Source organism: Sinocyclocheilus anshuiensis, unplaced genomic scaffold (genome assembly GCF_001515605.1).
Source record: "Sinocyclocheilus anshuiensis isolate Anshui unplaced genomic scaffold, SAMN03320099.WGS_v1.1 scaffold773, whole genome shotgun sequence".
Classification (NCBI taxonomy): Eukaryota; Metazoa; Chordata; class Actinopteri; order Cypriniformes; family Cyprinidae; genus Sinocyclocheilus; species Sinocyclocheilus anshuiensis.
In genome coordinates this window covers 1,477,128-1,504,681 of record NW_015539930.1, presented here as the reverse complement: position 1 = coordinate 1,504,681, position 27,554 = coordinate 1,477,128, and the positions used below count along the sequence as shown (strand labels likewise).

Genomic DNA, 27,554 nt, shown 5'->3' with positions numbered 1-27,554 from the left:
CTGAAGCACAACTCACAGAATTACTGAGAACATCTTATCAAACATAATGAAATAAACCAGACATTGATATGCTGGGAAACTTGGTCTTAAGTTCAAAATCAAAAACACAAATCGCCCACAGAGTAATTCACAAGAATTTAAATTTAAATCCTTTTTGGTCCTTCCTGGATTGTCTTTTTTTATATGATTTTAAGCTGATGCTCTGAATGTTACTAGTTTAGGGTTTCAGGAGGAGATATGGTAGTGCCATGCTCAGAGATGAAGGAATGGGACAGGAGAGACTGAGAGAGATAGAGAGATAGAAGTATGGATGGAGGATGGTAGATGAGGGGGTGGGATGTTATTAATGAATTCAAGCTAGAACTAAAGCTCATAATCTCCCCCTTTGGACCCATAATGCCTTTCTCTTAGCCGAAGTCCATCCCACGCTGTAGCACAGATGAGGCGAGATGAGAGGAGGGGCCGTTAACACACCAACTCCACGTATAATACTGCAGATCCTTCACAGAACGGACGTGCATTTACCCTGTTTACCATGCACGCCATCTAGGGGCTTGAATTACTCTCATATAATAGTGCTTTGAACAGATGAGGTGTATAAATCTGTCTAGTTGTGTTTAGACATTTCAATTAGTAGTTGTGGACAGCATGAATTTAACAATTCATAATCAGAATTTGCAATTACAATACATTTTTTATGATGCCGTGTTCCTACATGGGTGCAGAAAACAGAGCCAGCAGGACCAGGAAAGAATACAAACAAATGTTGATATGTCTGTACGTGTGTGTGGGCGCGTAGTGTGTAGTGACTCACTCATTTCCATGTACTCTGGGTTGAGTCCGACAAAGGGCCCAAGGAAGTGGTCCTTCTCGTGACGATGAAGCGTTTTGTTCAGCTCTTCCTGATGCTTTTTGTCTATCTTGCGTTGTCGGAGCATTTTCTTCAGTTTTCTGTGACAAAGATATATTAATAATCTTATATATATATATATATATATATATTGAATATACAAATATTAAACAAAATAAGACGCATATCAGAGAGTGGATTTAAAAACTTTGGGATGAGATTAATAATTTTTGTTGTTGTTGTATATATATATATTATTTTTTACATATATTAATAATAAATTATTTAAACTTCATTTGAATGCTGTAGCATCCAGGACATCAATCTTTTAATAGATTTGAGAATGTAATAAATCTGACCAACTGAGGTTTTGCTACCGAAATAAAGGGTAGGATCATGATTTTTTGGTAGTACAGCACAACGTGAGTTGCTTTTGGGATCTGAAAGAGCATTTGGATTGGGAAATTGTGACATCAGACTCAGAAAAAGTTTGCAGATTCTGTTTGGACCTGCTCATATATTTGCTTTACCATTTGCCTGAGATGTGCTTACAATCCAGTATATTTGCATTTGTCCAAGAGCAAGATAAAATGTATTTGCAAGCAAGACACAAAAAAAGGTCAGCAAAGTCATTTCATGAAAAAAGGATTCTGCAAGGTATTTATAATGCTCTAGTCAAAGTACAATTATTCCCTAAAGCAATCATGTCTAGAAATGTCCACCACATCTATAATGCACAGTGGGAATCTATCAGATATATCCTACATCTACGAAGGTGTTCGCTATGCTGTATGTACTCACGGAACGCCTATCTCAAACAGGTTATTCTGGATGAGCTGTTTGCCAAGCATGGTGATGCAGAGCTGAATGCACAATTCCATCAGACAGCCGGCATGGGCGCACTGCAGGGTGAAACAGAGAGAGATTTCACTCAGTTACTATGGAGTTGACTGGCTACACACCTCCAAAAGTGTTAGTCATCAGGACTGAGGTAACTAGGACAATCTGTCAAGTTATTTTTCATATGATGATGTGGTTACAAGACTCCAACAATAGAGTATGGTTAAGAATTAATTTTGCTTATACATACACATGTACACCAGTTGGTCAGTGAGATTCGTTGTTTTTTTTTTTTTTTATAAATTTTACAGTTTATGCCTCCCCCCTCTTGAAAAGCACCACCTGCCACTGGCACACACATAAAAGGAGGAAGCTGAATACTAGATATGTACCTCTTCCATCCGGTAAGACCCCATAACGTAGATATATTTGCCAGGACGTCCAATGATTCTGGAGGCATTGGATAGAAGAAGGTCAAGAGCTGAGTTTATCAGCTACTGCACAAATGCAAGTGGAGATTAACAAAACAGACATTGCAGTAAATGTACCCTAAAGGGGAGGTAGGGGGATTGGGGGTAGCTCTGTTCCACAACCTAGTGAGCAATATTATATTGGTCAGAAGCATACTGTATGTCACATGTGTTGTGCTTTTTAATGCTTATGTTTTAGTATTTCCACCCAGCTTCTTCACAGTCTACTCAGCAAGAATTCCTTGGTCAATCAGGTAGACCAGCATTTTTGGCCAGTGAACAATCAGGATCCAAGCCAGTACTATTATGCATGAACCAGCATGGAGGGGCACAGAAATGTATGCTGGTCTCAGCTGGTGTTTATGGAAGCTTGCTTCCGCCGTGGGTTACAAAAAACCCCCAAAAAACAAGCTAATTGCAACTTTTTATCTCATAATTCTGACTTTTTTTCTCAGAATTGCTAGATATAAGCTTGCAAATGCAAATGCAAAAAAAAAAACAGTCAGTTCACATTTACTTTTTTTTATTTTTTATCACCGTACTTGGTGAAAAAAACAACAAAAAAACAGAATTACTAGATGTAAACAGAATTCAGAGAAAAAAAGTCAGAACTGCGAGATGTAAACCCACAATTGCTAATTTATAATTCGCAAATCTGGAGGAAAAAATTTGGCGTTGCAAACAAGCTTCCATATGTATTCCAGCAAGGAATTTATACTATTACAATACCTAATTTTGGCCAAATTCTAAAGGCATGTTCACACTGGCAGCCATATGCAGTGTCAAAGCCACGGGACATCATTCATTTTCAGTGAGCGATAACAATTTCATGTGACAATTTGCTAGTGAAGCGACAAAGTTGAATGGAGTATCAACAGTAATAAGAAGCTTCAACTACCAATGGGAGTGCAGATGGAATCAACGCCTCATACAGTTGGATACCGCTGAAGAGTAGGAATGCCAACTTGAAACCAAGAATGCAGTGACTCATTGTGAATGTACCATAAAAGAGCATCAATGTGATTTGTCAGTGGAAGTCTGCAGTAGTAAGTGTATGCTTAATATATTGTTTCTATCGTTTAGAGTATTGTGCATTGCTAAATTACAGTAGTTGTGTTGATCTGTATTAATTGAACTGGTACTGTAGGGCAGCAGCAGTTTTTTTGCCAGCTTTCAAAGTTATATGCTTTGTATTGTTAAACCAAAAGGCGTTAGCTGATTTTACTTAATTACTGGTAAGCCATCCTTGTTTAAAGACTTAACTTATGTAATGATCTGTACCTGTGCAGTCCAGTGAACAAAGACTCCAGAAAGGCACTTATTTCTACATTTTTATGTGTTGCTTGTTGTTCACCACACATACAAACCCTCTTTAGATGCAAAATACACTGCAGTACGACAAATCTAGAAGCTCTTTGGCACTTTCTCATCGACTCTAGAACTGCAAGTCAGGAGTAAACAAATCAGAGACAGCTCTTAATAATCCCTTTGAATTCCATGCAATTCCTATTACAAAATTCCATTGTTTGTTATATATCATCCTCCAAGTCAGCTAGAAAACTTTTTAGAAGAGCTGGATTTGCTATGGATAACCTCCTTCCGTGAATATGGCAGCCCAATTGTGGTACTTAATTATTTAAACATTCACCTGAATAAGCCTCAAGCTGTGGACTTCTAAGCTCTACTAGGCTTGTTTAACCTCAACAATTTACCAACTTACAAATCAGGAAACCAACTGGGCCTCATTTACACAAATAACTGTTCCACAGACGATGTCCACAGACATTTGTGATTTCCACCTTGCCTGCAGCACACTCTTCGCTGGTTTTCTTCCAACATAACCTCCACTCCCTCATACTTGTTTCTATGCTCGCCCACCTCTGTTCACCCAGCTAAAAGCTCCGCCTCTCTTATGTAAATAACACATTTAAATCCACTTGAACATCTTGTCTAGACAGCATCTGTCCTCTCTCCTTTGCGCAGAACACCCACTAACCCCCGAACATCTGATGTTCTTCGTGAAGCCAAACTTGAGAGAGAAAATGGCACCAATCGAAGGTTCCTGGTGAAATTAGTAGCATAAGTCAGTTCAAAAGCAGACACTCAAAAGCTGCCTCTAGATTAGTTGTTCTCATTCTGCTGGATCTGTCTGCAAGTGGAAATCACCAGATCCTACTATTTATAAGGTATCTCTGAAGTGAGCAGCATCTAAATCACATCAACTATCCATGGGGGTTCCCCAGGGCTCAGTACTTTGCCCCTTACTCTTTTCAGTATACACAACAATCACTGGGACCTATCATCCAGATACATGGATTTGAGAATAAATATGTGTAAATATGTGATATGTGACGTGACATGTGGCCAAGTATGGTGACCCATACTCGGAATTAGTGCTCTGCATTTAACCCATCCAAAGTGCACACACACAGCAGTGAACACACACTCACCGTGAACACACACCCGGAGCAGTGGGCAGCCATTTATGCTGCGGCGCCCGGGGAGCAGTTGGGGGTTCGGTGCCTTGCTCAAGGGCACCTCAGTCGTGGTATTGAAGATGGAAGAGAGCGCTGTACACTCCCCCCACCTACAATCCCTGCCGGTACGAGACTCGAACCTGCAACCTTTGGGTTACAAGTCCGACTCTCTAACCATTAGGCCACGACTTCCACAGCATGGTGACATTAAGACCACCCATGCTGCACCTAACATACCACACCTTCTCCTGGTCTCTATTATTTTACCCAATATCTATTAGTTTAGCAACACATTAAAATCAAAATCTCTCATGTATTTTACATGAGAAGCACTATATGTAGGGAGTTGATGTCTATACATTGTTCCAAATCAGTCATTTCTTTTTCGGTTAGGATATAGAAAAGTAAATACTAGACAACAGGGCAGCTCACTAGGTTTGGAAACAGACTTGCAGACTTGTTAATAACTGAGTGTTTGCGTTCAGTTTCTGAGTGAATGCTTGGTAATAATACTCTCACCTGCCTCTGAAGAATGCCAGGTACACAATAGGGGTAAATGCATTTGCAAACTTCAATATGAACGTCTTGAAGATCAGCCTCTCCTCAAAACTCTTGTCAGTTTTTGGCACCTCTGATGGGTTGAAAACAACAGCAAGTTCTGTAAACATAATGTTTTGTAACACAGCTGACAAACTAAATGTCTTGAGAACAATAACCAGAAGTACCCATAATAGTGAGCCAACGTGCAATTGCTCCATAGACCTCATCCATTATGATGATGATAATGAGGTTGATGATAGCAGCAGTGGTTTTAACGGTGGCCCGTATATTAGTGCGGAACGTGGGAGTGGAACTCATGTGCAGGGCAGTCATAATGGAGACCCTGTATAGCACCACACCAAACACGATGGCCAAGGTCACACAGATCTGCATTGAGCACACAAACACACACAATAAGAAAAGTGACTAATTATTATCAAATAATTTACTGACACAAATTGGATACAGCATCACGCAAAAGACAACATTATTGATTACCAATGCAATTATAGAAAGCCAGATGTAAGTCACCATGACTACTTTATTATGCAACTGAAAATGTCTGATAATAGAGGGCTTAATGAGATCAAGTGAGCAGTATTTGTCTGCTCTTGTGATTTCGACATGATGGCCATCCATATATAAAATAAATTGACTGGTTGTTGAAAATAAAGTATATTTAACTACTAAATAAACGTTCTGAGAGTTAAATTCCTTTTATTTGTTATATTAAAAACCTATGTACATTACAGCATTATAATGAAAAAAAAAATTGAATAAGTCTTACCAAAAAAAACATCATGACGATAATAGTCATGTAAGCTGGCATTCTGTCTTTACATGTCAGCTTCACATTTCCTGCCTAGAAAAAGATATTAATTGTCAAATGTGAGATCAGAACATATAATCCAGACACACCCTAACACATACATCTTGCAATAGGAACTTGGTCGAAAATCAGATGTGTAGATTCCAGCATGCTTTGGCCTCAGAAGGGACATAGAGGGTCAAGCCGAACAGAGCAAAAACAAGCCTCTAGACATGCCTCACAGCTGTACTGTCACATAACATTCAGTATACTGCAACTGGGTCAACATCTACTGAGCGTAATACGTAATACCCAATAATCCAGACATCCTTATGACAGCAAGGATGGCATGCATAAGTCAATAGACAAAAATATTGCTAGAATCAGCATTGCCTGTGTTGTGCCAGACACTACAAATAAAGCCAAAATTATTTATCAGCATATGGTCTGGTCCACATTGTAGATTATTCTATCCAAGAACAACCCACTTGGACATGAAGGGGCCCACTAATCAACATTTTAAATGACAAACAACAGTTCGCTATTTCATGTGGCAGTACTGGCAGTCAAAAGTTTGGAATAATTAAGTTTTTTTGTTTGTTTCTCATATGCTCACCAAGGCTACATTTATTTGATGGAAAATACAGTGCACACAGTAATATTGTGAAACATTACTACAATTTAAAATTTTTCAATTTAAAAATATAATTTATTCCTGTGATGGCACAACTGATTTTCAGCAGTCATTATTCCAGTCTTTAGTGTCACATAATCCTTCAGAAATCATTCTAATATGCTGATTCGGTATAAGAAACATTTCTTAATATTATCAATGTTGAAAACTGTTTTTGCTGCTTAATATTTTTGTAGAAACCATGATACACTATTATTTAAATAGTTTAGGGTAAGATAATAAAAAAAAAATTAAAAAAAGACAGAGCAAGAAATCAATACTTTTATTTAGCAATGATGCATTCATTTCAACAAAAGTGACAGTAAAGACATTTATAATGTTACAAAAAAAATCTCTTTCAAATAAATGCTGTTTTACTTTCTATTAATCAAAGAATCCTAAAAAAAAATGCATCACGGGTTCCACAAAAATATTAAGCAGCAAAAAAAATGTAAACACTGATAATACGAACAAAGGTTTTCAACATAATAAGAATCATTAATAAAAATGTTAATAATCAAAGTCAGCACCAAATCAGCATATTACATTGATTTATGAATGTGACACAGTGACACAGTGAAGACTGGAGTAATGGCTGATGAAAATTCATTACATTTTAAAATATATTAAAATATAATACAATATAATATACAGGTAATTTAACTACAAAATCAAACCACACTGAAATATAGTACTTAAAATCCTGAGATAACAATGTAGGGTAAAAATGTCTTCACATCTTAAATGTGTTTTTAATACATAACTGTGCTCGCTGACTTCCAGAAATTGCGTAAATCCAATTGACAATTCTGTTTGCAATATGTAGCAGATGGTCAGCGAATGGTGAGTTTGATTTTTTTTATCTGAAGCTTGGATTCATAAAGACCTACCTTTGGGGATTGCTCTTTCTTTAAGGACTTCTTCATGACATGGAACTCATACTCTGCTCTCGGATGACTCTGGGAAAAACAGAGAAAGCAATTCCCAACATATACAGGACTTAAACCAGTTTAAAAGTGAAAAACAGTGGAAAAAGATAACTGGTTATGGAGCCAAAAGCAGCCATGTGCATGATCAGTGAACAGAACAGAAATTCTGGTAATAGCAACACAGTGACAATCAGTGAAAGTATAATCCTTAAAACCAAAAGCTCTCAGCACCACAAATACATATTCCTTTCTACATTCAGCAGCTTTAGGATTTATTAGTTCCTCCTGCTTATTTTATCCACATAAACAGTGGCAAGCCTGGAAAGACTGTGACTGCCGAAAGGAAAGTGAGCAGCTTTTGACCTGTAAGGCCGGAGGAAGAGAGAACAGGAATCTCCCAGACCTCCACAGCAACAGACCGATAGATAGATAAGTGCTGGTGGAATACTTTACACAAGCAAGAATGTGACGACGATGCTTGAAGACGACTTTTAAGATAATATGAAGAATATGTTAGTACTAAAATGCAACTGTTAGGTTAGGAAGGAAATAAATTCAGTTAATACTGTGAATGAACCAATTCCAAACCTTTTGTTTCCCCTATACAAAACAGGACAAAAAAACAAACAGTGAAAAAACAGTTTGATTTCATGGCACTGAATCAATAAAAAAAACAGACATCTTCAATTCTTTACACCCAAGCCACAGGATAATGCAAGTCTATACAAGAAAATAATGGAGCACGCCTACAAAACATACATAAACCCACATAATTATCTTATCAACATCAAATGTCTTATATTGACAATTTCCTTGGTCAACATGGGTGAGCGTGACTAACCTCGGCGTCTTCAAAGCTGGTCAGGTCCCAGATGTAATTGAGCCTCATTTGCCTTCTCTTCCAGTGCTCCATAAACATGGTGGCTGTGTGACACAGAGCAGTAACCTTCACTAAAAAAACTCACATTTATAAATACTGATCTAGGTGCCGATCAGGGTGGTTTCTCAGTTAATATAGCTACAACTGAAGCCTGTACTTTCTAAAAGGCTTTTTTTCTTATCAAGAATATTGCCATTATTATTTCATTCATTTACAGGGTTGGTAACTTTGGAAATCACTAATACATCAATGTTTTTCTAAAGAACCATGGAAGATTATCCTATAGCAACAGGCTGTAAAACCTCTTTAGGAACCTATTTTAATGGTTTTTGTTTTAAGTGTTTGAGTCCTTTTCACAATTTTAGCTTATGAGTTAACCCCTTTAAAGAGAACTAAACTGAAACCATCTAATGAAGTGTTCTGAACACAGTTCATTTTATGTCAGTGTGAATGAAAAGTGGATTGAGAACCGATTGTAACCAAAGTGAACAAAAAAAAGACCTGACTCCAGTTTCAAGGTCAGTAGTGTGACTGCAAAAAGAACTATTTTTCTATATTCATTTATTAATTTCCATAGATGGTTACTTTGGAAATCACAAATACATAAATGCTTTTCTGAAGAACCATGGAAGGTTCTCCTACAGCATAAGGCTGTAAAACATTTTGGGAGCTTGTATTTTAAAGGTGTTTTCACAGTTTGTTTTGTGTTTAAGTCCAGTTCACAATTTCAGCTTATGTGTGAATGCTCACAACAACCTCAGACCCCTTTAAAAGAGAACTAATCTGAAACCATCTGAGCAAGTGTTCTGAATACAGTTCACTTCAGGTCAGTGTGAATGGAAAGTGGATTGAGAACCGATCACAACCAAAGTGAACCAGAAAAAGAGTCCACTTTCAAGGTCAAAAGTATGACTGCAAAAATAACTATTTGTCAATATTCTTTCATTCATTTCCATAGTTGGTAACTTTGGAAATCACTAATTCATAAATGTTTTTCTAAAGAACCATGGAAGGTTCTCCAATAGCATTGGGCTGTAAAACCTTTTTGGGAACCTGTATTTTAATGGCGTTTTCAGACTTGGTTTATTTTAACAGTATGAGTCCGGTTCACAATTTTAGCTTATATGTGAACACTCACAACAACCTCAGACTACTTTAAAGAGAACTAAACTGAAATCATCTAAGGAAGTGTTCTGAACACAGTTCACTTTAGGTCAGTGTGAATGGAAAGTGGATTGAGAACCGATCGCAACCAAAGTGAAACAAAAAGGGATCTGAGCCCACTTTTCAAGGTCAACAGTATGAATGCAAAAATAATTATTTTTCAATATTCTTTCATTCATTTCAATAGCTAGTAACTTTAAAAATTACTAGGTTCTCCTATAGCATTGGGATGTAAACCCTTTTTTGGGAACCTGTATTTTCACATGTTTTATTATGGGTTTTCACATTCGGTTTGTTTTAATTGTTTGAGTTCAGTTCACAATTTTATCTTATGTGTGAATACTCCCAACCACCTCAGACCTCTTTAAAGAGAACTAACACAGTTCACTTTAGGTTACTGTGAATGGAAAGTGGATTGAGATGCCAATCAAAACTAAAGTGAACAAAAAGGAGATCTGAGACCACTTTCAGGGCCAGAGGCTGTATGAATGCAAAAAGAACTTGGTTCTCCTTCCACTCTATAAACTTTCTGGTTCAATTAAAAAGGTTTGGCTTTGGATCTTTTAAAGAGGCAACCATATAGCATCAGTTTCACACTTGGTTCGAGTTGATTTTGCTCCCAACGACATCAGTCCCCTTCAAAGAGAATAAACAAAAACCATCTGAGGAAGTGGTCTAAGAACAGTTCACTTTAGGTCAATGTAAACGGAAAATGGTATGAGACACCAATCACAACCAAAGTAAGCTAAAAAGAAAGCTGAGTCTATTTTCAAGCACAGCAGCATGAATGCAATAATTACTGGGTTCTCTTTCCACACAATTCACTTTCTGGTTCACTTTCTTAAAAAGGTTTGGCTTTGGGTTCTTTTAAAATAGGACTCAGATTAGCAAGTAGCTTTGTCATAGAGTGTAATTTTTCCTTTCAAAGCCTGTAACTGTAGAGGATCAAAACAGGAAAGGCAAATTTAGGGCTTTAGCTAAACTAATCAGCTTTTTAAAAAGCTCAGCATTTGAGCGGGGATGAGTATGTGGGGAATTAAAACAGAAGTGTAAAACCAGGGCACAAATCTCTTCAACATTTGTCAGAGCAAGTCTGCCCTCAATATGTACAGACACAACAGTTGGTGTACAACAGCAACAAAGCGTGCGGGTGAACATGAAAGGAGAACAGAGCTGCTGACCCCATAGTGCCATAAAGATGGCGAAGAAGACGGTGGCCGCATTGTCGAACAGGTGGCTGGCCCTAGCCGTGCCGCAAGCCGTGACCAGTTTCCAGTAGCTGCAGGCTCGGTCACACATTGGGCACATGGTGATATTGTTTCTCTCGTCGCAGACTTCCATACTGAGTATACAAAAACAAATCCTGATTTCAGAAATACATCACGTCTCTGTATTTCCCTAGATACCATAATGTTTCTCAGTAAAGCTATTAAGGACATAAAGTATTTTTTTCCTCACATTTTTTTTTAGCTTTTATTAATCTGAAAGAAAATGCATTTATTCTATTTTCAGCTCTTGTTCCAAAACATAGTTGCTTTGATGTCTAAATAGATGTGGCTAATATGAAATGTTCTATAAAGGCAGCAACTGTATGCACAAATAGTGATCTTCACATGAAATGCATAAGAAACTGTGCACTCATGCTTTATGTAATAAGAAAATGTCAAAATAAATTACAAATAAAACACTGAAAACTAAAATCAATAATTTAAAATTGTGGCAGCTTAACATTGTATTTGATTAAAAATTCACAGCGTTATTTAATTATAACCCCTGCGGGTTTGTGAGGGAATTGCAGGGAGTTAATAATTAAATCAAATGTAAGATTAAAATAAATTAATGGCTGTTATTATCAAATTAAAGGCTGCAATTTAATTAAACAAGCAAATAGTCTGTTGCACTGCCTGTTTCAGAGTGAAAAGCGGCATTGTGTAACAGATTACAGTTTTTGTTTTATAGCATCAAAACACCTCGGTTAACAGTAAATGCTGCTTCGCACAAACTCCGTCTCTGTATGTGCAGTGAGTTTAATGTGCGTTTTTTGTTTGTTTGTTTGTTTGGATTTCCATTTCTGTGGACAGAAGTTTACAGCAATTCGCTGGTATTCTGCAAAAATTAAAGCTTTCAGTGTAACTTGCGGTGTAAAGGCAGCATAATTATGCTGACTACTCTTTGAAACATACTTCATATCAGTGGTGCTCCTATAATGCTTATTTTTTTTTCCTAGATAGGCAACGCACTAGGTTTTGGAACAGCTTGTTTTCAGCAGTGGCATCTGTGGAATTAATGAATGTCGTTGTGAGATGGCCAGCGAACTCTGAGTCACTCTCATTAAACACTACATTACAGTTCATAACAGTCGCACCATTTCAAACCCACTCTAAACTCTCTAATTACCACGCACTTCAACATCCATCCGTTTTTCTTGCAAAGTTCAGCGGTGATTACTTTCATAAATGGCTAGGCATATTCTTCGCTAAAAATCTTTCCACAAAGTTCAAAGCAATTGCGGAAGAGAATGTATTGCTGTCAGGAGACGCTGCTGAAACTTGTTTCTTAGGGGTGTGAGACAGTGGAATGTGTTTGAACTCAGTGGCACAGATAAGAATGAGTCAATAAAAATTAATTGACAAACTAATTCTACATAATTAAATACAGTAATACGCTGATAATTTATGTACATAACTGTCAACAGTTTAGGGAGGGGTTAGCACTTTTACATGCAAGTTAGCACTCTTTGTACAAAAACAATGCAAATAAACCAATTACATAAATTTTATAAGGTGACCTGGGGATGTTGTCTTCCACAGTGGCACAGCCGTACAGGAACACGATAACTCCCACAATTGCTGCTGGGATTAGCATCTGAGTATACACACCCAACCAGGCAAAATACAGGCCCACTTTCTCACCAAAATACTTCCTAAGAGAGATAAAGAAGTTTCAAGCAGAGCAATAAAGGCAATGAAGTCAAGCAAAATAATTTACAATTACTATCTAGCAAACATAAGGAAGAATGCATCCTCTTCTGTAGCCCGAATTTTAATGAACTGTCAGTCTTTTCAATGTGAAATGAAATATTATGTAAACAAAAAATTCTAAAATTCTAAAAATGTCATGTTATGTTATGTAATGAAAAAAGTATAAAATAAGTAAAAAGAAGATATTTTAATTGTTCTCGTTTTTTCATTTATTTATTTAGTTTTTTGTGCTTGTTGGTTGCATTACATGACTTTAAATATTATTAGTCATCAGTGTAGCAGTTTTGTCTAAATACAATTTTTCCCTAAAAATAAATAAATTAAAAAACGAATAATTTTGCCAGACTTTTGTATTACTTTGACATTTTTTATATTACTTTTGCTCATCATAGAAGAGTCCTATATGTATGATTTGCATTTGTAATGTATTTTTAGACTTAATTTTAACTTAATAGATCCAGACAAAAAAATGAGTGTCAGGTTCATTGACATCTTAAAGGTCATCATGATAACGGCAGTACAATAATCCAGTAAACCAGTGTTATTTTAGTATTATTGATATACAATTATAGTTTTTGCTAATATTTTGAATTAAATCTTTATTTGTTTGTTTCTTTTATTAGTTCTATTTTCTATTAATTGTAGTTTAATGTTTTAATAATTTTGTTGTTTTTGTTATTTTAGCACTTTAAAGTAACTAAAACGAGAAATTAGAAACCTAGCAGAATTTTTATTTTATTTTAATGTTTAATTCTTGTATATTTTATTTTATTTCAGTTAATATTTATTTGATTTTATTTTAAATAGACATCAGACATTTAATTATTTGCCAGATTTCAGACATCGCTCATCCTATGTGAACTAATGATAAACATTACATTGACAATCTGACTCCTGAATAATGCGTATATCAGTATAGGGTATTTCTAAAATCTCCCCTCTTGCTAGCCCATAATTCCAGGGCAAACATTTGTCTCAGTCTCTGGCAGTTCATTTATTGTCAGTATAATACCTGATCAGTCCAATGGGCTGGTACTTGTAGAATATGCTGTAACTCGCCCACTCTTCATACAAGATCTGCAAAGATAGAATTAAAATGACATACATCCTGGAACAGCGATTCAACATCCATTCATACAGTATGGCTGAAATGCACAGTGAGTGGGGTTTAATGGAAATGGCAATGACTGATTATTCACTGATACACTGATGAAAAGGACAAATGAAGCCTCTCTCCGATCATGTTAGTAATTTTGAATATAATGACTTCGGTTCGGTGCGCCTGGGGATGTAATGTACAACAGTATTATGAGTAAGTGAGGGTGGATTTACACCATAGCTGCACGGAGATCTCCAGTCTCCAGAACATAGTGTACACTTAAGTCAAAGAAGCTACTGTAGCTGTAGCTTTTGTCCGAGAAAGCAAGGAAGGGAAGGCCAAAACATTATGAAATTTGACATCAAATAATACACAAACCTCTAATAACAACATTCAACAGTGAAACCAGTAGATAAAGTCTGAGAAGCTACGTTTTCAACATATCCACAAATCGCCTTGAATGGGTCAAACTAGTAGAAATAGATGGATTAATTACCAACTAAACAAGCAGTGATCACTCAGCTCAATTAAATAAATGGTACACCTCCATACCTGCAACCATCAGTATATTTGCGGATTGATTATACAGAGGATTTGCCTAATGGTTCTATAAATACTGGCTGAATGTCCTGCATAAGTGGCACAAGAGGCGGAGAAGGGAGCGGAGGCAAAAGTGAGGCAAGAGAGGCGGTCTACATGCCAAGCTACATGCTAACCCACATAGAACAGCCCTTCCAAGTCTCTTTCTTACAAATTCCCAGTCAATCGTCAAAAAGATGGATGAGTTACGGCTGAGGATTATGTCGCGTGGTATGAATAGCTGTGTGATGATCGTCACGGAGACTTGGCATAATAACAATGTCCCCCATGAGGCTATCGAACTGGAGGGCCGCTTCGTGTACCGAGCTGACAGGACTGCAGCCTCTGGTAAGAGTAAAGGCGGTGGAATGTGTAACTATGTTCGTAACAATTAGTGTATGCAACGAATGTTATTGGAACACACTGCTCCCCGGATTTGGAATATCTGGCAGTGAAATGCAGACCGTTCTACATGCCAAGAGAGTTTTATGCCTTTCTGATTACAGCTGTTTACATACCACCACTGGCTAATGTCAGGTCAGCACTGGAGAAGTTGCACAACACTATTAATAGCCAGCTAAATGCACATCCAGAGGGAGTTGTGATTGTAGCAGGAGACTTCAATCATGTAGAAATGAAAGCTGTGTTTCACAAATTCTTCAAGTGCATCAATTTCCTGACCAGGGATAATAATATTCTGGATTAGGTCTATATGAACATTCCAGGGGCGTATAAAGCTGCAGCATCTCTGTATCTTGGCATGTCAGACCACATCTCACTGGAAATGACACCGGCCTACAGACCTCTTATCTGCCGATCAACACCAACTTTCAAAACCATACAAGTCTGGAGTCTGGAGGCTACTTCAGCACTTCAGGACTGCTTCGAATGCACTGACTGGGGAGTGTTTAAAAGAGGATGCGGCTCACAAGGTGGCGAAGAGACGGTCCAGCTATCCCAGCCTGAAGAACAGTGGCAGTGGAATCTCGTCCTTCAGTGTCATTAGGTGAAAGCTGCACTGAGCAAAATCAATGTCACCAAGGCTGCGGGGCCAGACACTGAAATTATGTACAGACCAACTTGCAGGAGTATTTCAGGACATCTTTAACCTTTCACTGCAGCTCAGTGTTGTCCCTGTTTGCCTCATTATAGTACCTGTGCCTAAAAGGTCAGCTGTTACCTGCCTCAATGACTATTGCCCAATGGCTCTGACCCCTGTTGTTATGAAATGTTTCGAGAGGCTTATTCTGCAGAACATTAAGAACATTACATCTCCTGAATTACACAGCTACCAGTTTGCCTACCGGGGAAATCGATCTACGGAGGATGCAGTCATCATAGCACTCCACACAGCCCTTTCCCATGTGGAGATGTCAAAAACATATGTCAGGATGCTATTTGTCGACTTCAGCTCCGCTTTTAATACTATAATCCCACACAAACTGGTACAGAAACTCTACAATTTAGGCCTGTCCACCTCACTGTGCTTATGAATAGGGGATAACACATCGTCTACCCTCGTTCTGAACACAGGCACTCTGCAGGGATGCGTGCTCAGTCCAGCTCTCTTCACTCTCTTCACACATGACTGCACCCCTATCCACACCTCCAATACTATTGTGAAATTTGCCGACGATACCACTGTAGTGGGTCTCATATCGGACAATTATGAGATTCACTACAGAAAGGAGATCCATCACCTGGCCCAGTGGTGTTCAGCAAACAACCTAGTTTTGAACACCAATAAACCAAGGAGGTTATTGTGGACTTCAGAAGGTCCGGAAGGACAACACATGCACTACTGCTCATACAGGGGGTAGAAGTGGAGCGTGTCGATAACATCAAGTTCCTGGGTATCCGCATAACAGCAGACCTCACTTGGGCTCTGAACACCTCCCACCATGGTGAAGAAGGCTCAACAAAGACTTTTCTTCCTCAGGAAGTTGAAGCAGGCTGGACTCTCCTCTCGGTTGCTGATCAATTTCTATAGGAGTGCCATAGAAAGCATCCTATGCTATTGTGTGACTGTGTGGTATGCCAGCTGCACAACACAGGACAGGAAGGATTTGGCCCGGGTGGTTAAAATAGCACAGAGGATTTTTGGGAATCCACTTCCAGATCTGGACTTGGTGTATGCAGAACACCTCCAGAAGAAGACCAAAAACATTGCCATAGACCCCACCCACCCGGGGTCATAGACTGTTTGGCCTCCTGCCCTCAGGGCGGAGATACAGGGCCATGATAACACACAAACAGACTGAGAAACAGGTCCTTTCCAAGAGCTGTGACCTCCATTACACCACCTGCCTATACACCCTCCAGCTAATAATTTGCACTTTATAACTGCTGCTGTTTGTTATTTATTGTTGGTTGATTTAAGTTGTTGGTTCTTTTGTTTAGTTTGTAACTGAGACTCACCAGACACAATTTCGTTGTGCAATAACGTAAATTGATTGAACTGATTGATTGATTGATTGAACAACAGTAACAAATAAAATATGTTTGTTACATATTTTTAAAAAATGCATAAACTTGATATGAATTGTATTTTAATAAATACTATAGTAGTATAAAATTCATTAATGGATGGATTAACAAACTGAGCTACCTGCCATTTTCACGGGGGCCCCAGACAGCTATTTTTACTGCAGCTCAATCGTACTTGCTTGATACATGAGAAAAAAACATCACTAGTTATTGAGGAAGAAATGTGCTTGTCTGTCTAGCCAGAACAAACATCATTGGTTCAACTGCGCAGGCACGTTTAAGCTGATCAATGTTTATATCTGAACAAAAGCCTGATTTAATCATATAAAGCAATGATTGTGTCTCTTCAGAATACTTGAATTATACTGCTTTATTCATACAGATTACTCAAAATAAACAAAGTGAATGTATTCTTGTAATCTTTACTTGCTATATGCAAATTTGTGAGAGAAGTGAACTTTAAAGACATTGTGTAATATGACATGTTTTTAAAGAAGAATCTTATGCTCATCAAGGCTGCATTTATTTGATCAAAAATTGTGAAATATTATTACAATTTAAAATAATGGTTTTCTATTTTAATATACTTAAAAATATATTTTATTTCTGTGATGCAGTGCAAAAATGTCATCAGCCAATACTCCAGTCTTCAGTGTCACATGATCCTTCAGAAATCATTCTAATATGCTGATTTATTATCAAAGTTGGAAACCGTTGTGCTACTTAATACTTTTTTGGAACCTGTGATACTTTTTTCAGGATTCTTTGATGAATAAAAAGTTAAAAAGAACAGCATAAAATCAGCGCAACAAAACCACTTGACGTATATACCTACTAAGCTATGTTTTACAGGAACACTAGCATATAATGTATTTGCACGCACATCCTACAGTAGTAAACACACTAAACACACCAAAACTCCAACTCTCTCCAAGGTCCCTTGAGGTTTGGTGTGAAAAAACCCCTGAAACATTTACTCTTTTTCTAGTTCTTGAAAATAACCGTTATACATTATTTTGAGAAGGGCTACACTTCCCACTCAACAGCAAGCCTGCAAGAGAGCTGCTCACAGATGGCTGAAGTGGGAAATGATCCTGTTGCCTTGGTGACCTGACAATTATTCTGAGCTTGCTGCAGGCACGTCCAAAGTCTCACCAGGTCTCCTCTACACAAGCTACGTCTCAAGTTTCTGGAGCCCATTTACAGGGTTTAATTATATCTTAATCAGTCAATATGAGAATCAATTACCACATTCTTACAGTATGCCATAAAAGTGTCTAACCAGGAGAAACAGGGTTTAAGAAATATTCAGAGGAAAATAAATGTGTTTAGAATTTGACCTTTTTTTTATTTTATTTTTTTATAGAATTTTTAAACAATTTTAGAGAACAGATGTAGAGAGGATTCACTGATAACAACTCTTTTCTCAACAGATGGTAAAGTGAAGAACACAGACCGGAATGAAAGAATTTATCCCTTTATATAGCCTATTGATTGTTCTCATCTGTATGCTGGAAACCTTACTGCAGGCACCATTTGGGCTTTGCAAATCCATGACTTATGCCTTCATTATCTCCTATCACCCTAGGTACAAAGGCAGCTGTTTTTGTGTATCTAACATGTCAAAACTTTGCATGCCGTATTTCATTTATACATAGTCATTTCAGTTCACACTCAAATTTGATATTCACGTATCAAAACATAATGTGAAGAGCCAGACAAAAAAAATGACCTGAGCAAAAAAATCTAAATTGAGCACTAAGGCATGCAGTGTGAGATTAAAATATCTAAAGTCTAAGATATACAGTAAGTATGTATTGTAATGTCTTTTACCTTTCTGTCATTTGCTTCAGCATTTATGCCATCAATATCGCCCTGTAATTAAAATAATCAAATTAACTTACACAAGAAATAGAACAATCAATTGGAGAGAATTGAAAGGATTTTTGTACACATAAAAGAAAACAAAATATTATGTCACTCACATCATGCAAAGGGTAGGCCGCTGTGTAGATACCACTGCCCAGTAGACTGCTGATTCCTGTGAACATGAAATTCAGTCGAGTTGAGTGATTATTGTTGTGCTTGTAAACACAAAAGGGCTTTTCACACGTGCAATAGTTAACACTTGGTTATTCTAAAGCTTGGGTAAATCAGGTTTTTCCTTTTGAATGGACCTTTTGGTGGACTGTAAAGGAAAAAATAAACAGTCTCTTCTTTACTCCAATTCACGGTTTCTGTCACCACTTCCGTCACCAATGACTGTCCTTTGCGAAGTATGCATGCACAACATCCTATCACTGCATCATTTCATACTGCACAAACCGTGCCCTGGGTAAAAGCGGTGCTAACCCTGCTACTAAATTACAAGTGTGAAATGTACCTAGGGTCCCCAGGGTTAAAAGAGGGGTTTAGATAATCCTGCGTTAAGCACAGTGTGAACAGCCCTAAAGTATACTCGTGAATCACCAATCTATTCAACCAATCACTGTCCTTGGATATTAGGGGCAGGGTTATGTGTGAGTTGTTTGCTCATTATTTGTGCACATTTAAAGTTGTGTTGGTGACGTTATGGTTCAAACGTTACACAACTAACTGTAGACTCTGCGCTTCAACTACAAGACAGCAATACCTTAGTTACACTTCATTTTAAAGGGGTCATATGATGCTGCTAAAAAGAACATTATTTTGTGTATTTGGTGTAATGAAATGTGTTTATGCAGTTTAAGTTTCAAAAAACACATTATTTTCCACATACTGTACATTATTGTTTCTCCTCTATGCCCCGCCTTTCTGAAACGCGTTGATTTTTACACAAACAAAGTAGTTTCGCTTTCACAACGACGCACACAGCGCCTTCACGACATGGCGGCGGAGGCAACAACAATACTACAGCGAGAATAAAAGTTACGCCTTCTTTCTTTGCGTGAACATTTGGGCGGCGTTATGCAAATCTTCCCAGATAGTGACGTAGGTATGTGGGGGGTGTGTTAGATTTTTAGGTAGGTGTGGCTGACTCTTAACTTTTATAAAGAATATCTCTTTGGATTTGAGACTTTAGTCTTTGCAACTTTACAGATCTTCTTTATGCACCAAGAGCTTGTAACACTCCAAAGAGAAAGGAAAAATTGAAATTGCATCATATGACCCGTTTAAGATGTCCTTGTTAAAGTGTAATTAAACAATTAAGTAATGAGTAATATTACATGAGTAACAAGTACTTACTATAGGGTTAGAATTAGGGCTTGGTTTACTGTTAGTTTGTTATAATTATGTATAATTTAATGTTACTACTTCAGTAAGTACATGTACCATGTAACAAAGACACCCTAAAATAAAGTGTTACCATTGATTTTTGATAACATTCAATTCAACAACATTGTTGGATGGGATTCAGGTTGATTTGTGCTAGTTTGTCAAGCAAAAAAAAGAAAATGAGACTTACCCATGATATACTTAGCCCGTGTGCATTTTGTTCGCTTTAAAATCTCATACACCTGTTGATGATTAGAAATAGGTTTATAAAAATGATTATAAATAAAGATTATTATAAATATTATTCCTTCTTGGTGATACTAGACTCAAAACGTAACTAAAATGACATTAAATTGTAGTCAACAAAAGTTCTAAATACCACAGGATACCTTTAAGAGACCTAAAATAGCAAAAATAAATAAATAAACCCTGCTGAGAAAATCAATCGGAGGTTGGACAGCATTGTAAGAGGCAGCTGACAGATCAAGTGACTGAAATCATTGTCCACAAAAAGAACAACTTTGACGTCACTGACATTTTGGTGTGGAGCCACACAGGCCCTTTGGTAATCAAATCAGGGGATAAATGACACTTGGTCTTAAATCGTCCCTGACTAGGCAGGCAAAACGCTTTTCTAAAGGGACTGGTACTTACTATTGAGCTCCTGGTTTTGCTGTCGAAGAAGGAATTTCTGTCTGATAAATCAAAGCTGTGAAAAGAAGAGATTAAGGGTCATTTCATTGACTGTTTTGTGCCTCCCTATTCAATTCTACAGGCAATAATATACCATGGGGCTGTAAAAACAAAAGGCACATTTACAGTACACTGCCTTTCAGAGGATTATTAGTGACCATCCTTCATATTTCACTACTTTAACTTGACCATAAATTTGAACATTTATAACAATCACGTATTGTTTTCTACAGTAAAAATAGCATTTGGCAAAATAATTTCTGATCATTTTCATTCATTGTACTCAATGTAGGATGTGAGGAATGGTTGTGAGGTCAGCAATCAACTTAAACATGAGCTTTGTGTGGCCATGAATCACTATAGACTTACAGATGCTGCTTTTCTCGTGAGAACGGGTAGGAGAGGTGTTTCACATTTTCCATCCGGTTTTCCCCAACTTTAGGTTGCAAGGGTGCAGTGACTTTCTGCATAAACATGTTGACCTTCTCTACAATGCTGCTTCCATGACTGACTTCATATTTCTGAAAAAGACATGATAGCACAGCAGAGTACATCATGCTCGTGTAGAACACACAGATTCTCTTTATCACGTGATAAGATACAAGAACAAATACCTTAAATGTAGGCATTTTTAACTTCATAAACTCTGCCTCTCGACAAAGAACCTCCCAAGGCGCATGGATCTTCAAGAATCCCACACCTGGTATTTTATTCTGAAAAACAAAGATAAAGAGACATGGCCTCAGCATATCTGATATTGCAGATAGTGTTAGAGCACATATCACTGGCTTTCTTGCATTTTTTGAAAAAAACATGAGTAGTGTTTGCACTGGCAAAACTTGCGTGGTTGCTTACTGGCCCAAGTTTAAAAAACCCACCCCCAAGTCTCTATGGTATTCTGGCACCTACACAGGGGTCGGTCCATCCAGAGTCCATCTAAACTCATGTAATGCTTTTCCTGTTTTATTGTATGGTAGACAATATTCACAAGAAAGTAGTAGCGCCTCTTTTCACCAAGATTTACAATTTTTGTAAAATGGTATGAGAGTTATACAACTAATACAATATTAATTTCCTGGGTTCAAGGTATGTTCAAATCACTAACTCTACGACTGATATTAATAGTGATGCTTATTATTGATAAGCACCAATATCGTTCATTCAGGGTATTCTGAAAGATAAACATGCAAACCATTCATAAACTATTCAAGAAATGGACAAGATCTCTTTTCAAGGGTTTAACACACTAGGTTTCCTTGTTCACGGAGGACCTTTTGAGAGAAAATAAATTCACGGAAATGAAGAAAAAAATCTCAGAAGAGAAGGACTTCTCTCTTGGTTTTCTGAAGCTGAAAAGAGGGTTATGTAAGATCTGCTTCAAATGACCCACTCTTGTTATAACTCACATCCCACACATAAGGTCTGACCCAGTCTGTTCAATCCCAGCCACTGCTTTCAGCGAAGTACGACATAAACAGGTATTTCTACTCATAGACTACATTATATTCAAGTATTTACAAGCCTAATTAAACCCCAATTAAATTAACAATCACATCTTGACATGGTACCATTTTAGTTGTGAATGTGTTCCCACAACTTAGTGATACTTTACTGTATATAACAAAATAACTTTTAGAATAAAACAGATTTCAGAACATTTCTATTTTATATTTCCCTCTCTAAACCCAACGCTTTAATCTTTTATGACATCATGTTTAGGGGAGTGACATCACTGTTTTTGACAACATGGTTCAAACAGAGCCAGTTTTTCTAAGTCTTATCAGTATTTCATTATGTTTACATTCACATTGGCCTTGTCAAGCTCAAGAGTTATGGGAAAAAACATAGTGATCCATTTTATACAGAGAAAAATATTGTTTTTGGCACAAAGTTGGGTCTGAGATGGAATAATACGATTCTTTAAAGGGGTCATATGATGCGATTTCAATTTTTTCATTACACCAAATACACAAAATAATGTTCTTTTTAGCAACATCATATGACCCCTTTAAGGTTCAGCAATAATATTCATGTGATTTAATTCAACTCAGAAAGAGAGGAAGCTAAAAATGTCATGACATAAGAATTTGTGTGACATGAACTAAGGAACAATAATCAGAATATTGAAGTGAACCCAAATTATTTGTATTCAGGAAACAATTCTCTGTACTTTTTCACAGAGCTGCTAAATCTTGGTCCTTTAGACTAATACTTCAGTTTATTATCCTCTGCATAATAAACACTTTGTTGATGATTAGTCCACTAAGACCTCTTCACCTAATTCTGGCTCAGCTGTCAATGAGAACATCCAGCACAGTGGAGAAAGTTCAATTCCTGTAGTCTGCGAACATCAGAGCAAATAACATGGGTTTATAGAAGTTAAGCTTGAAAGACAAATCGCTAATCATACTAAAACTGCAAATTAGTAGCATTACACAGTAAAGTAAGTGTGAACTTGTTTTATGATTGCCAACAATCAAATTAATTCATTCTTACAGTCAGCAATTATAGCGTTGGTGGGACTGGGGAACAATTTAGAGAAATAATTTGATGTATCCTAAGGGTGACAACTCTTTAACTCCATGATGCTTTACCATTTCAACAAGCTGACTAGGTTTTCCACAATCTTCTCCCAAAATAAACATGAAAATAAAAAAGAAGAGTCTAGTTCTTCCATATTTCACTGGGAAACGTCACTGAGAAGATACCTGACAAATAACACTATTAGTGTAGTTCTCCACACCACTGAAGTGTTTCTGGGTCAACAACAGGGAATGATTATGCTGCTGTATAAATGAATCACTAGAGAGGTTAAGAAAAAGCTAGAGAGGTTAAGAAAAATAGCTGGTCATAATACACAATATTTAAGATGAAAGGAATCTATCAGCCTCAAACATACTGCTATCTGAACTGACTGGTCTTTGGATTTCATTTTGATGAGGACAACAGTCTCAAGAGTCCAGACTGTTGAAAATCTACATGAAGTCTGGTCCACGTTACAGCGAATGTTGGCAAAGAGCTGCTCACAAGCCAATTTATTAGTTTCATTGCTAGAGTTGATGTGCATGGTTGCATCTCTCAGTGGGTGGACATTATCATTATCACAGTGGCTCAATTCCAGCTGAGATTATAGCCTTGGTGACTGAAACTTACAAAAAGGCACATCACAGTGGACACTTTCACACATAGTATTTTCTGGAAAATTACTGGCAAATTTAAATTACTGTTAGAGTTCATGTATGAGAACAAGCCCTTTTGAGAAATACCAGGTTAGGAGGTGCAAAATTACTGGTACATTTATGCATTTAGCTGGCGCTTTTATCCAAAGTGACTTACAATAGTGGAACATAAACAATTCATCACAGAGCAAGCAATACACATAGTATACAATGGGAGGTTTATTTGAAAGCTAGATTGGGAAACAAGCTAGAGCATAAGTCAAATCTTTAAGTCGTTTTGGAAAAAAGCATATGCTAAATGAATTAATGTAAAGTTACTCACCAGTAAAGTAAATTCGGCAATTTTAATGGTAATTTACCAGGTTTAATGTGTGAAATCATTAATGTCTCCTAGTTTCCCAAATATACCCATGGTTCAAAAAAAGAAAAATCCTTCTATTTTCAGTTTTCTAATTCAATCAAAGACTTCAGGCCTGTTCACACCAAGGTAGATAACGATAAGATATAGTTAAAAAAATTGCAATATGGTAGAATATTTCCCATCTTCTAAATAAAAGAATCATAGGACATGGGTTTAGGTTGGACATGCGCATAGGACAGCACATGCCCATTGGCTGGTCCAGCCTAAAATAAAAGCTTTTTTTAATGCTATTTAGGTATTAGAGACAACATTTATGGCATAGTTAATGTCAGATTTGATGTCAGATGACGTAATTTAAATGTGAGTGTGGCAAGCAGTTTTTAAGAATTTAGGATTTCCCTATTCAAGTAGGTAGGACTTGGTCTTGGATGCCCTAAATAAATGCCCGGAGGCATTGCAAAAATAATTAAATTAAATTAAATTAAATTAATTAAATTAAATTAAATTAAATTAAATTAAATTAAATTAAATTAAATTAAATTAAATTAAATTAAATTAAATTAAATTAAATTAAATTAAATTAAATTAAATTAAATTAAATTAAATTAAATTAAATTAAATTAAATTAAATTAAATTAAATTAAATTAAATTAAATTAAATTAAATTAAATTAAATTAAATTAAATTAAATTAAATTAAATTAAATTAAATTCCTTCCTTCCTTCCTTCCTTATTTATTTACTTACGTACTTTTTATTTATTTTTTTCCCCCATACAACAATTTTAGCAAAAAGTTGAATTGAAAACTGAACATGAAGTTCAGGCATTTGTTTTAATGACAGCAGCACTTCACAAGTTGGTGTCAAATCTAATGATGATATTGTATGATTTTTCAGTATGATTTGAGAATAAGCCAAAGAGCATTTAAGCTTCAGTGGAAGCAAGAACATCTGACATTTAACCATCTGAAGGAGTTCATATGGTTAATGTCACAAATTTGCTTATGCAATTCACCTATAAATAGTGCAGAATCTGAAAAATTTCTTATCAATTTTATGTAAAATTAGATTACGAATCCCAGGTTTTCATGGACACTACTGTAAATGAAAAAACACAATGGGACTCACCCCTTCCTCTCTCTCCATCTCAAGGCCCATCTCACGCAGGTTCTCCTCAAACTCCTCCCTGCGGAGGCGCTGGTCGTCATCATGGTAATCCAGCCTCTGTTCCTGGGCTGCGAGTTCGGGGTCCTCATGAGCAGGTGGGTTGCTCTGTTCACGTGTGAATTTGCAGCACAAGCAGGACTTGGATGACTGTTTGCGAGTGCTCTGGGGCTTCTGGACATGGTAGGTGAGGACATAATCTATCCGCCTTAAGCCATCCTGGAAGTACGGCCACAGCTTTGGGTCCTTTGGTCTCTCATTTCCCTGCTGAGCTTTCCGGAGCTGAGAAGAAAAAACAGTTCATAAAAGAGTATTATATGCATTTGTATAGTTTTTTTTTTATAAGAGACTAATTTGCATTAGTAGATTATTATATGATTTTAAGTAAATATCTTTTGACATTTTATTTAAAATAGATGAAGAGATTATAAAAAATGATATAGACAGAAGTGATAATGGGATCTAAAAATGACTTTACAATAACAAAATCATGATGCTAACTCTGACCTTCAACCTCAAACTTTATAAACCAAAAATAAATGCACTAGTAATATTAAAGGGGTCATATGATGTTGCTAAAAAGAACATTATTTTGTGTATTTGGTGTAATGAAATGTGTTTATGCGGTTTAAGGTTAAAAAAACACATTATTTTCCACATACTGTACATTATTGTTTCTCCTCTATGCCCCGCCTTTCTGAAACGCGTCGATTTTTACAAAGCTCATCGGTCTGAAAAGCGAGGTGTGCTCTGATTGGCCAGCTATCCAGTGCGTTGTGATTGGCCGAATACCTCAAGTGTGTGACGGAAATGTTACGCCCCTTACCATATTGTGATGCCTTGTCCCGGCTGGAGCGACGAGACAAAAACATTAAAACTCATTATAAACGAGGCATTTGTTGCATCCAGTGGGGACATAATTATGGATTATAATGACTTGTACTGTCTTTTTACATGTTGCGTTGCATCGCGCCGCGTAAACATAAAACCATGTCTGCATTTGTGATCGGAGAAATGACAAACAACAAGCACTACTCTACAATTGATGTTATGCACCAAGAGCTTGTAACACTCCAAAGAGAAAGGAAAAATTTAAATCGCATCATATGACCCCTTTAAGTAATCTTTACGTCTATTACAAAAACAGACATAAACCTGCCTGTGTACTCAGAGTATGACTTCCAGATTTCTGGCCCTTTAAAGGTGTATTTATGTTAAACACTATTCTATTCCAGCTTACTTCACTGAGACGTAAACCATTCATAGGCTGATTTTCCAGTATATGGTAAACACTGTGGCTCTGTAGTGCTTTCAGTGTTGCTCTGTTGGTTTGAGTGCTGTGAGTTTGGGGTGTTGTTAGTTTGAACAAGGACACATAGAAACATGGGGCAAGAGAGATACTACCCACCAAATAAATCCTAGTTAACAAATTACAGCTAATTTCTATGAGGGAAAAAGATCTTATCTATGTTGAAACCTATTGGTGCACTTACACTCTTGATTAATTTTGGGGTCAGCATTTTTTAAAGAAATTAATTATTTTATTCAGCAAAGATATATTAAATTGAAGTGACAGTAAAGACTTTTACATTGCTACAAAGAAAACAAAATGTCAAAATTCAAATTAGCAAATGCTGCTCTTTTGAACTTTCTAGACATTAAAGAATAAAATAATAATTAAACAAACATTTTACACAAACATTAAGCAGCATAATGCTACTTGGAAAGGTTACTTGTACCAAATCAGCATGTTAGAATGAAAGATCTTAACACTGAAGACTGAAGTAATGGCTGCTGAATTTTCAGCTGTGCCATCACAAGAATAAATTACATTTCAAAATACATTAAAGCATGTATTTTAAACTGTGATAACATTTCACAATTTTACAGTTTTACTTTATCTTTGTTAAAATAAATGCCTTGCTGAGTATAATGGACTTCTTTTTTTTAAATATATTTAAACTTTTACTAACCTCAAACTTCTTAGAACAGTAGTATATATTTGCGTTCCAGTACAGATTACAGAAACTATAAAACAATTTACTGATGCTTGCAAGTATTTACAAGTGGGTTTGTCTTACACAGAAACAGAGTACATCTTCTTCGAAACCAATAACAACAAGGTG

The 27,554-nt window shown here is 36.7% G+C and overlaps 1 protein-coding gene across 4 annotated transcripts in view; it reads right to left on the bottom strand.

The window, feature by feature from the left end:
• LOC107686822 (anoctamin-1-like) overlaps positions 1–27,554 on the bottom strand; it is a 45,514-nt gene that overhangs the window by 12,796 nt on the left and 5,164 nt on the right. For 3 of the 4 annotated variants that reach the window (XM_016483952.1, XM_016483949.1, XM_016483951.1), the window contains exons 3-21: positions 25,393–25,710; positions 21,340–21,438; positions 21,095–21,246; positions 20,687–20,741; positions 20,223–20,274; positions 18,763–18,818; positions 18,611–18,652; positions 13,625–13,689; positions 12,420–12,554; positions 10,813–10,973; positions 8,429–8,511; positions 8,176–8,187; positions 7,549–7,617; positions 5,965–6,039; positions 5,363–5,564; positions 5,157–5,268; positions 2,083–2,140; positions 1,652–1,752; positions 815–951 (exon numbers count right to left, since the gene is read on the bottom strand). In XM_016483952.1, the coding sequence (XP_016339438.1) occupies positions 815–951; positions 1,652–1,752; positions 2,083–2,140; positions 5,157–5,268; positions 5,363–5,564; positions 5,965–6,039; positions 7,549–7,617; positions 8,176–8,187; positions 8,429–8,511; positions 10,813–10,973; positions 12,420–12,554; positions 13,625–13,689; positions 18,611–18,652; positions 18,763–18,818; positions 20,223–20,274; positions 20,687–20,741; positions 21,095–21,246; positions 21,340–21,438; positions 25,393–25,710 (1,984 nt within the window). The remainder of the gene's footprint in view (positions 1–814; positions 952–1,651; positions 1,753–2,082; positions 2,141–5,156; positions 5,269–5,362; positions 5,565–5,964; positions 6,040–7,548; positions 7,618–8,175; positions 8,188–8,428; positions 8,512–10,812; positions 10,974–12,419; positions 12,555–13,624; positions 13,690–18,610; positions 18,653–18,762; positions 18,819–20,222; positions 20,275–20,686; positions 20,742–21,094; positions 21,247–21,339; positions 21,439–25,392; positions 25,711–27,554) is intronic. The other variant, XM_016483950.1, reaches the window with a different exon arrangement.